Source organism: Coregonus lavaretus (genome assembly GCF_964263955.1).
Source record: "Coregonus lavaretus genome assembly, contig: HAP1_SCAFFOLD_1447, whole genome shotgun sequence".
Classification (NCBI taxonomy): Eukaryota; Metazoa; Chordata; class Actinopteri; order Salmoniformes; family Salmonidae; genus Coregonus; species Coregonus lavaretus.
The window spans coordinates 109,705-121,114 of NW_028157647.1; the positions used below are offsets into that span (position 1 = coordinate 109,705).

At 45.4% G+C, this 11,410-nt stretch overlaps 1 protein-coding gene across 1 annotated transcript; it reads right to left on the minus strand.

The window, feature by feature from the left end:
• Positions 1-1,532: 1,532 nt before the first annotated feature.
• On the minus strand, positions 1,533-10,040 carry LOC311125135 (uncharacterized protein; the record flags this gene model as incomplete). Its single annotated transcript, XM_084199198.1, has 4 exons — positions 1,533-1,944; positions 5,005-5,203; positions 5,664-6,466; positions 9,947-10,040. Coding segments are annotated over 4 exons (1,263 nt in total), but the record flags the coding sequence as incomplete, so codon positions are not given.
• Positions 10,041-11,410: the final 1,370 nt, after the last annotated feature.

An 11,410-nucleotide genomic window follows, 5' to 3' on the forward strand; every position in this document is an offset into this window, starting at 1 on the left:
CTATTCATTAAGACACGCAACGGACAACGTTGGAATATGTTTGCAATTGAAAAACGGAAATTAACATTTCTTATAGAACAAAGGCCAGGTAGTCCCTCTCCCCGTTTTTAGTTAGTTTTCTTCATTTGCTGCCTAATGAATACGACCCAGGGATGTAGGAGGGTAAACGCTCGTTAACTGATGTTTAAACACCCCTTTACTTGGTGAATAGTGTAAACTGTTGTTTAAACACCCCTTTACTTGGTGAACAGTGTTCACTGTTGTTTAAACACCCCTTTACTTGGTGAACAGTGTTCACTGTTGTTTAAACACCCCTTTACTTGAACAGCGTTAACTGTTGTTTAAACACCCCTTTACTTGGTGAACAGTGTTAACTGTTGTTTAAACACCCCTTTACTTGGTGAACAGTGTTCACTGTTGTTTAAACACCCCTTTACTTGAACAGCGTTAACTGTTGTTTAAACACCCCTTTACTTGGTGAACAGTGTTAACTGTTGTTTAAACACCCCTTTACTTGGTGAACAGTGTTAACTGTTGTTTAAACACCCCTTTACTTGGTGAACAGTGTTAACTGTTGTTTAAACACCCCTTTACTTGGTGAACAGTGTTCACTGTTGTTTAAACACCCCTTTACTTGGTGAACAGTGTTAACTGTTGTTTAAACACCCCTTTACTTGGTGAACAGTGTTAACTGTTGTTTAAACACCCCTTTACTTGGTGAACAGTGTTAACTGTTGTTTAAACACCCCTTTACTTGGTGAACAGTGTTAACACGTCTACTATGCCCAGGTGGCGTTCTTAGCATTAGCTAATGTTTATGTTACTCGCTGTGTTTATCCACCATTTTATTTACCACTACATCCCTGGTCAGAATCCTTGGCTAACTAACAGTGAATGTTGCCACAACGTTGGCCTGAGGTTGTCAGAGCGTTGTGGGAGGGTTCCCCTCCTCCGATTGACCAAACACAGAGAGAGGGGTCCAAGCTGTGTGTGTTTGTGAACTACTACAGAACACACGACAGCGTTCTTACTACAGCCCCCAGGGTGAAACAGAGGACAAACACATCACTGACTTCTCTCTCTGAACCACAAGGCATCTCAGTGTGTACTACTGTAGCCAGCGAGGAGTGTGTGTGTGTGTGTGTGTGTGTGTGTGTGTGTGCGCACCAGGACGATGGAAGGCAATACAATAGTGACCTTTCCTCTAACCTTTGACCCCAGTATCTGTGTGGCCAATCAGATGACACCTCTCTCCCTCCTCTTTCTGTCTCTGCCTCCGACCTCCTTCTCCCCCCCATCCCTCTTTCTCTTGGCTCGCTCGCTCAGTGGAACAGACATTAGAGGAGTATTGTGGAACACAGGATAAGAGCTTGTGTTTTTACAAAATAATGAATGAATTACATCAGAACAATAATCGTATAATATTCATAACATTTACTTAAAAAACAAATGTGGGTATCATGTGTTTATGGTTATTTTTTTCAGCCTATATATATATTTTTTATTTTTGTTCATGTATTTGTTTTTTTTTTAAAGAAAGTTCTGAGTCCATGGAGACAGGCACTCTTAACAACAACTGACATGGAGGAGAGGGAGGAAGAGATGGGAAGGAGAGGTGAGGCGACAAGACAGGAGGTGGAGTGATCTCTCCCCCTCTCCTTCTCTCCTTCTCGCTTTCTCTTCTCTCTCGCTCTCTCTCTCTCGCTCTCACACAAACACACACACACACACACACTCCTTTCCCTCTAACACATTTCTCTCTCTCTCTCTCTCTCTGTTATGCGTAGAACTCCTCCTGTTTGTCAGATTTCTGGTAGGTGACGGTGGCCTGCTTGGGTTCCTCCAGCGTGTAGCTGCCTTCATCCTTCTTCTTCATCCTGTACACCAGCAGCATGACAAGGAACGCTGCGAACAGAGCCCCCACTACGCCTCCCACTATCACCGCTGTGGAGGGAGAGATGGAGGGAGGGAGGGAGAGAGAGGGAGAGAGAGCAGAAGGAAAAGAAGGAAGGAAGGAGGGAGAGAGAGTGAGGGATGGGGAGAGAGCAAGAGGGAGGGACGGGGAGAGAGGGAGAGAGAGAGTGAGGGAAAGAGGGAGAGAGAGGGAGGGAGGAGAGAGAGAGGGAGGGAGGGGGAGAGAGAGGGAGAGAGAGGGAGCGAGGGGGAGAGAGGGGGAAGAGGGAGGGAGAGGGGAGAGCGAGAGGGTGGGAGGGGGAGAGAGAGAGGGAGGGAGGGGGAGAGAGAGAGGGAGGGAGGGGGAGAGAGAGAGGGAGGGAGGGGGAGAGAGAGAGGGAGGGAGGGGAGAGAGGGAGGGAGGGGGAGGGAGGGGGAGAGAGGCAGGGAGGGGGAGAGAGAGGGAGGGAGAGGGAGAGAGAGAGGGAGAGGGGAGGGAGAGAGGGAGGGAGAGGGGAGGGAGAGAGGAGTGAGAGAGGGAGGGAGGGTGGGAGAGAGGGAGGGAGGGAGAGGGAGAGGGAGAGAGAGAGGGAGGGAGAGGGGAGAGAGAGAGGGACGGAGAGGGGAGAGAGAGAGGGAGGGAGGGGGAGAGAGAGAGGGAGGGAGGGGGAGAGAGAGAGGGAAGGAGGGGGAGAGAGAGGGAAGGAGGGGGAGGGAGAGAGAGAGGGAGGGAGGGAGGGGGAGAGAGAAACGGGACAGAGAAATATGGTCAAACATTGTAGAACTTATTCTAAATAGGACAAAAGATTCAGAAGATGTAAAGAAACCAACAGAAACAAACTGATGCCATGTGGTTGAAGTGGGCTAGTGCTGACCAATGGCTTCTATTGGCTTACTGAAGTGGGCTAGTGCTGACCAATGGCTTCTATTGGCTTACTGAAGTGGGCTAGTGCTGACCAATGGCTTCTATTGGCTTACTGAAGTGGGCTAGTGCTGACCAATGGCTTCTATTGGCTTACTGAAGTGGGCTAGTGCTGAACAATGGCTTCTATTGGCTTACTGAAGTGGGCTAGTGCTGACCAATGGCTTCTATTGGCTTACTGGAAAATAGCCAATCTAAATGGATTCAAATGGAATAAAATCACCCCGGCATGGTAAATTGAGTGAAATATGCAGAAATTGCTCCACCATTTCCTGGTTGCTAAAATTCTAATAGTTGGCCTAATTTCAGTTTATGTGACAAAACAAGCAATGTATAGTGTAGAGAATCAGAATATCTTTCTTGTCAATACCCAAAATATAGTATTTTCAGCTGTTTGAAGCTGGTGTACAAAACCGAAAGTAAAAGATGCAAAAACGAAACTTAAGAACGGGAAGCATAGAAATAGCCCAGATAGAACAGATCTACCACTTCATAGACTTGCTTTCAATGAGAATCATTGATCTATAACTCACATTTCTATGTGAATTTGGTCAGATTGCCCCCCAAAAAGTTACATATTGCAGCTGTAAGTACCAGCATCTTCAAGTACCACTTCAAGCATTGCACACAATGCTAACATACCTACTGACATGTTAACATATCAACTCACTATAATCTGCCATTATCATCTAACGTGCTCAGAGCTGTGTCGTTACACAGTACAAATCAAATCAAACCAAGTACGACCGTTCCTACATGCTAGTAAGATCATGTGTCAATAAGACACACAAGCACATACACACTCATATCATGTGTGGGCTACTGTTCCTACAAAACACACTAGCAGCACACGTGGCTAGCGCATGCTAAGGACACGCTAAGGACACGCTAAGCCCGCTATGACCCCTGCTCTTTACCGATCACCAGGAAGTCAGCGAAAACCCCCCGCCAGCAGGCAAGCAATCAGAATGGCTGGGGGAGAGACAGACAGCCAATCAGAATAAAGACAAAGGCTCTGTCCCGTCAGAAGAATACGGAGAGAAAGAGAGAGATGGAGTGAGAGAGATTAGAAGAGGCAAAGAGAGATGGAGTGAGAGAGACTAGAAGAGAGAAAGAGAGAGATGGAGTGAGAGATTAGACGAGGCAAAGAGAGAAAGAGAGATGAGTGAGAGAGACTAGAAGAGAGAATATGAGAGAGATGGAGTGAGAGAGATTAGACGAGGCAAAGAGAGAAAGAGAGAGATGGAGTGAGAGAGACTAGGAGAAAGAGAGAAAGAGAGAGATGAGTGAGAGAGACTAGAAGAGAGAAAGAGAGAAAGAGAGAGATGAGTGAGAGAGACTAGAAGAGAGAAAGAGAGAGATGAGTGAGAGAGACTAGAAGAGAGAAAGGGAGAGATGGAGTGAGAGAGATTAGACGAGGCAAAGAGAGAAAGAGAGAGATGGAGTGAGAGAGACTAGAGTGATGGAGTGAGAGAGACTAGAAGAGAGAAAGAGAGAAAGAGAGTGATGGAGTGAGAGACTAGGAGAAAGAGAGAAAGAGAGAGATGAGTGAGAGAGACTAGAAGAGAGAAAGAGAGAAAGAGAGAGATGGAGTGAGAGAGACTAGAAGAGAGAAAGAGAGAAAGAGAGAGATGGAGTGAGAGAGACTAGAAGAGAGAAAGAGAGAAAGAGAGAGATGGAGTGAGAGAGACTAGAAGAGAGAAAGAGAGAGATGGAGTGAGAGAGACTAGAAGAGAGAAAGAGAGAGATGGAGTGAGAGAGACTAGGAGAAAGAGAGAAAGAGAGAGATGAGTGAGAGACTAGAAGAGAGAAAGAGAGAAAGAGAGAGATGAGTGAGAGAGACTAGAAGAGAGAAAGAGAGAGATGGAGTGAGAGAGACTAGGAGAGAGAAAGAGAGAGATGGAGTGAGAGAGACTAGGAGAAAGAGAGAAAGAGAGAGATGAGTGAGAGACTAGAAGAGAGAAAGAGAGAGATGGAGTGAGAGAGACTAGAAGAGAGAAAGAGAGAAAGAGAGAGATGGAGTGAGAGAGACTAGAAGAGAGAAAGAGAGAGATGGAGTGAGAGAGACTAGAAGAGAGAAAGAGAGAGATGGAGTGAGAGAGACTAGGAGAAAGAGAGAAAGAGAGAGATGAGTGAGAGACTAGAAGAGAGAAAGAGAGAAAGAGAGAGATGGAGTGAGAGAGACTCACCTATCAGGACCTCCTTCCTCTCCAGGATGTTCTTCTGAGGAAGTTGAGCGGCAGAACTTCCTGTGTTGATCGTGTTGCCAATCAGATCCGCCTCCGTCTCCACACCACGGCCATGCCCAACAACCTCGTTGCCCGGCAGACGGTCTTCCTCACGGATCTCAAAGTCTCCACTGGGTCCGTTAACCCCCAACTCATTATTCTGAGTGAGAGAGAGAGAGAAATACAATTACCATGTCAGTTCACTCTACACATCAGGTAGTGAACCCAAATAAACGTCACATTATGTCCAGAAGCTGTGGAGCGTTTCAGTCACAGCAGGTTGGTGGCACCTTTATTGGGGAGGACAGGCTCCTGCTAATGGCTGGAGCGGAATCAGTGGAATGGTATCAAATGCATCAAACACAAGGTTTCCAGGTGTTTGATACCATTCCATATTCTCCATTCCAGACATTATTATGAGCCCGTCCTCCCCAATTAAGGTGCTACCAACCAGCCTCCACTGGTTTCAGTCCATTTATCTGGATTCTAATCATGTAATGAATCATTAACGGTGCTACTAACGAGGATCCGCTCTCTTAACAAGGCCCACCTGTGTCTCTCACTCCACCTGTGATGATACATACACACAGGCCACACACACAACACACATACACACACACCGTCGTAGAGGGTGGCTGGGGACGTGTGCTCTTCTCTGTGGGTGCAGCTTTAGTAAGCATGGTCACAGGAACCCTGGGCCTGAAGGGGGCGGAGCTAGACCTCTCAGTTGGGGCTGGGCCAGTCATAGTGGGTGGAGCTGTTGTCTCTGGGATGGGTGCGGTCTCTGTCTCTGTGGCAGTAGTGGTCACTTCTTCTTCTTCTTCTGTGGTGGTCTCCATAAGTAAACTGGTGGTGGGGTCTGGGGACAGGTAAACATCCTCGTCCTCTTCTTCTGTGGTGCCGAAGTCCTCCACGCCACTAGAGGGCGCTGCGCTCTCCGCCGGAGGAGTCGCCAAACTGGTGGTCGCCATGGGAAGAGCTGCAGGGCCGCGGGGGGAGATGGTAGTCTGGGCGGCTCTCGCCCTCTCTCTTTCACGTTCTCTTTCTTGTTCCCTCTCTATTCCCCGTATCCTCTCTCTCTCTCTCTCTCTCTGCCTCTCTTTTTCTCTCTGCCTCTCTTTTTCTCTCTCCCTCTCTTGTTCCCTCTCCCTTACTCTCTCTTTTTCCCTCTCCCTCTCCCTCTCCCTTTCCCTCTCCCTCTCCCTCTCCCTCTCAATCTCCCTCTCTCTCTCCCACTCTACCCCACTCTCCCCCTCTCCCTCAGTGGGTAGTGGGGAAGGAAGGACGTCAGGGTTGGGGCTGGGCTCGGCTACAGGTGGGGCCGAGGGGGCGGGGCCAGTGGCCTGGGTGGTGGAGAGGTGGAGGGGTGCTTCTGTGGTGAAAGATACGCCCATTTCTGTAGGGTTGACCTTCATCTCTGGAACTATGGAGAGAAAGAATGAGGGAAGGAAGGAAAAAAGAGGAAGAGGGAGAAATACAGTTGAATACAGTTATAGAAGCTAATCTGAAACAGAGATCGAATGGATAAATACAGTTATAGAAGCTAATCTGAAACAGAGAGCGAATGGATAAATACAGTTATAGAAACTAATCTGAAACAGAGAGAGAATGGATAAATACAGTTATAGAAGCTAATCTGAAACAGAGATCGAATGGATAAATACAGTTATAGAAGCTAATCTGAAACAGAGATCGAATGGATAAATACAGTTATAGAAACTAATCTGAAACAGAGAGAGAATGGATAAATACAGTTATAGAAACTAATCTGAAACAGAGAGAGAATGGATAAATACAGTTATAGAAGCTAATCTGAAACAGAGAGAATGGATAAATACAGTTATAGAAGCTAATCTGAAACAGAGAGAGAATGGATAAATACAGTTATAGAAGCTAATAGTGATTTTTGATGTCGGTTCGGTTTCGGTAAAATTATTACAAAAGAATCACGGTTTCGATAATTTTTTTAAACATTAAATGCACTATGCATTATGTGGGTTGAATGCTGTAACAACACAGAATAAAACAATTAATTAAAAGTCCCATGACGGTAGTGACTGCCCATTACTGCTTATCACTTATTAACCATCATTTATTCACATTACTTTACTTCAATAAAATATTTCATTAGTTTTATTTGACTGCGTTATTATTTAATTCCAAGTCATCATCTCACCTCTATAGAGCTGCTGCCTGTGCTGTCTGACTACATCACTATTTTAGTAGTTCTTCAAATAAATAAGGCATACTTTTATGACTGCTGAATACCAACTATCAATCACTTAGATCATGTATTTCCAGGTAGAGATGCCTCATGATGTAACTGCTCTCTATCCCTCTCAATCGCTCATTCTTTGGTCTCTTCTCTCTCTCTCAGTGTCTGCCCCACTTTAACCTAACATAGTAGGCGTAAAGGAAACACACAGACCGGACAAGTAGGCGCGCATTGGATTATGGTCATTGTAGTTAATTACCATGTTTTGTGTACTAAACTATGTAGAATATTGGCCTGTTGGAAACTACAACTCCCTAGTACATCTCACAGTTCGGGCTTGATTTGATTTATTACATTTTTTTTTTACATTTTAGTCATTTAGCAGACGCTCTTATCCAGAGCGACTTACAGTTAGTGAGTGCTACATTATCATACGGGCCCCCCGTGGGAATCGAACCCACAACCCTGGCATTGCTAACGCCATGCTCTACCAACTGAGCTACACGGGACTACAGATTTATCTCTAGTAAAACTGCGCATTGAGCTCACAGAAAAAAATACTAATCTGAAACAGACAGCATGGCTAAATACAGTTATAGAAGCTAATCTGAAACAGAGAGCGAATGGAAAATTACAGTTATGGAAGCTAATCTGAAACAAACAAAGACCTCTAATATAACAAATAAGATGAATAAGACATACAGTGGGGAGAACAAGTATTTGATACACTGCCGATTTTGCAGGTTTTCCTACTTACAAAGCATGTAGAGGTCTGTAATTTTTTATCATAGGTACACTTCAACTGTGAGAGACGGAATCTAAAACAAAAATCCAGAAAATCACATTGTATGATTTTTAAGTAATTAATTTGCATTTTATTGCATGACATAAGTATTTGATACATCAGAAAAGCAGAACTTAATATTTGGTACAGAAACCTTTGTTTGCAATTACAGAGATCATACGTTTCCTGTAGGTCTTAACCAGGTTTGCACACACTGCAGCAGGGATTTTGGCCCACTCCTCCATACAGACCTTCTCCAGATCCTTCAGGTTTTGGGGCTGTCGCTGGGCAATACGGACTTTCAGCTCCCTCCAAAGATTTTCTATTGGGTTCAGGTCTGGAGACTGGCTAGGCCACTCCAGGACCTTGAGATGCTTCTTACGGAGCCACTCCTTAGTTGCCCTGGCTGTGTGTTTCAGGTCGTTGTCATGCTGGAAGACCCAGCCACGACCCATCTTCAATGCTCTTACTGAGGGAAGGAGGTTGTTGGCCAAGATCTCGCGATACATGGCCCCATCCATCCTCCCCTCAATCCGGTGCAGTCGTCCTGTCCCCTTTGCAGAAAAGCATCCCCAAAGAATGATGTTTTCACCTCCATGCTTCACGGTTGGGATGGTGTTCTTGGGGTTGTACTCATCCTTCTTCTTCCTCCAAACACGGCGAGTGGAGTTTAGACCAAAAATATCTATTTTTGTCTCATCAGACCACATGACCTTCTCCCATTCCTCCTCTGGATCATCCAGATGGACATTGGCAAACGTCAGACGGGCCTGGCTTGAGCAGGGGGACCTTGCGTGCGCTGCAGGAATTTAATCCATGACGGCGTAGTGTGTTACTAATGGTTTTCTTTGAGACTGTGGTCCCAGCTCTCTTCAGGTCATTGACCAGGTCCTGCCGTGTAGTTCTGGGCTGATCCCTCACCTTCCTCATGATCATTGATGCCCCACGAGGTGAGATCTTGCATGGAGCCCCAGACCGAGGGTGATTGACCGTCATCTTGAACTTCTTCCATTTTCTAATAATTGCGCCAACAGTTGTTGCCTTCTCACCAAGCTGCTTGCCTATTGTCCTGTAGCCCATCCCAGCCTTGTGCAGGTCTACAATATTATCCCTGATGTCCTTACACAGCTCTCTGGTCTTGGCCATTGTGGAGAGGTTGGAGTCTGTTTGATTGAGTGTGTGGACAGGTGTCTTTTATACAGGTGACGAGTTCAAACAGGTGCAGTTAATACAGGTAATGAGTGGAGAACAGGAGGGCTTCTTAAAGAAAAACTAGCAGGTCTGTGAGAGCCGGAATTCTTACTGGTTGGTAGGTGATCAAATACTTATGTCATGCAATAAAATGCAAATTAATTACTTAAAAATCATACAATGTGATTTTCTGGATTTTTGTTTTAGATTCCGTCTCTCACAGTTGAAGTGTACCTATGATAAAAATTACAGACCTCTACATGCTTTGTAAGTAGGAAAACCTGCAATATCGGCAGTGTATCAAATACTTGTTCTCCCCACTGTATGTGATTAAACTTATGGAGGTAATTCTACACACACAAACAAACTCACAATGGCTTGTCTGCTTGTGATCACCTGGTCTGCTGTCTGTAATCAGATTACAGTAAATAAAATCACTTAATCTGGGTGGAGGTCTGGATACTGGGAGGGGGAGTGTGCGCGTTCAATCTGTGTGTGTGTGTGTGTGTGTGTGTGTGTGTGTGTTTGCTTTAGTTTCTGTGTCGAGTTCTCATTTTTGGTTCATGTGTGAGTGCGTATGCATGCCTGTGTGTGTAGTCCCTGTGTTTAGTTTGACCACAGATTGGAGTCGGAGCTGCAGATTGAAGAACTCACACACAGATTCTAACATAGACCTGTTGAAACATGCCTATACACACACACTGGACACTCACAGCCAGATCCGGAGCCTGAGAAGAGGTCTTCATCATCATAGAACTCATCTGTGGAAGAACTTTCTTCATCTATTAACGGAACCCAGGTCTGACCCTAGAGAGAGAGGGGGAATAGAGAGAGAGAGAGAGAGGGGGAAGAGAGAGAGGGGGAAGAGAGAGAGAGAGAGAGAGGGGGAAGAGAGAGAAAGAGAGCTTGTTTATTTGTCAATTTAATTTATCAGAGAACACTTAGTTAGATTACAGACTCTACTTTCAGAATTATAAAGCCAGAGAGAAGGAGAGGAGAGGGGGACTATCCATTAGATAAGAGAAAAGGAGAGAGGGAGAGAGACAGAGAGAGAGAGAGAGAGAGAGAGAGAGAGAGAGAGAGAGAGAGAGAGAGAGAGAGAGAGAGAGAGAGAGAGAGAGAGAGAGAGACAGAGAGACAGTCAGACTACTATTTTATAACTGAGTATTATTGAGGTGAGTATAGGTAATATTGTAGTGTCTAAACCAAAGCTGAAAGTTTGGCAGGCGAAAATGGCTTAGAGATGAGGATCCATTGGTTGGTAATCACAGTAAACGTATGTGGGATGTCTAACCATGTGGATCACAGTCCTGTAAAGCCCAGAAAGCCCAGTATTTCACCTGAGAGTTGTAGCAGAGAGCGAACAAGAGAGAGCTGTTTCAGACCAGCCTTAAACCATATATAGAAATGCCACCATAACAGCAGAGGTGACATCAGAAACACAACCACAGACGAAGGAGTTGTGCACTGTGATTGACTTTGAAATGTGGTTTACACTACTGTTTGGTCCTGTGGTGGAGCTGCGACGACCTGGCGACCCCAGGCTCAGGTGACAAGATCAGGGTGAGCTGCCGCCGGCCTGAATGTCCTCACCTTAACCCTCTCTGACTTTCCCCAAGACGGTTCCCTTACGGCTGAGGACATCACACACTTAAGAAGGCTTGAGAATAGGGACGTTCCACATGGGGTGACTTGGAGAGGTGTGGGGTGGTTTAGGGTATATACTGTAGGGTTAAGGTATATACTGTAGGGTATATACTGTAGGGTATATACTGCAGGTTTAGGGTATATACTGTATGGTTAGGGTACATACTGTATGGTTAGGGTACATACTGTATGGTTAGGGTATATACTGTAGGGTATATACTGCAGGTTTAGGGTATATACTGTATGGTTAGGGTACATACTGTATGGTTAGGGTACATACTGTAGGGTATATACTGCAGGTTTAGGGTATATACTGTATGGTTAGGGTACATACTGTATGGTTAGGGTATATACTGCAGGTTTAGGGTATATACTGCAGGTTTAGGGTATATACTGCAGGTTTAGGGTATATACTGCAGGTTTAGGGTATATACTGCAGGTTTAGGGTATATACTGCAGGTTTAGGGTATATACTGTAGGTTTAGGGTATATACTGTTGGTCTAAGGTATATACTGCAGGTTTAGGGTAT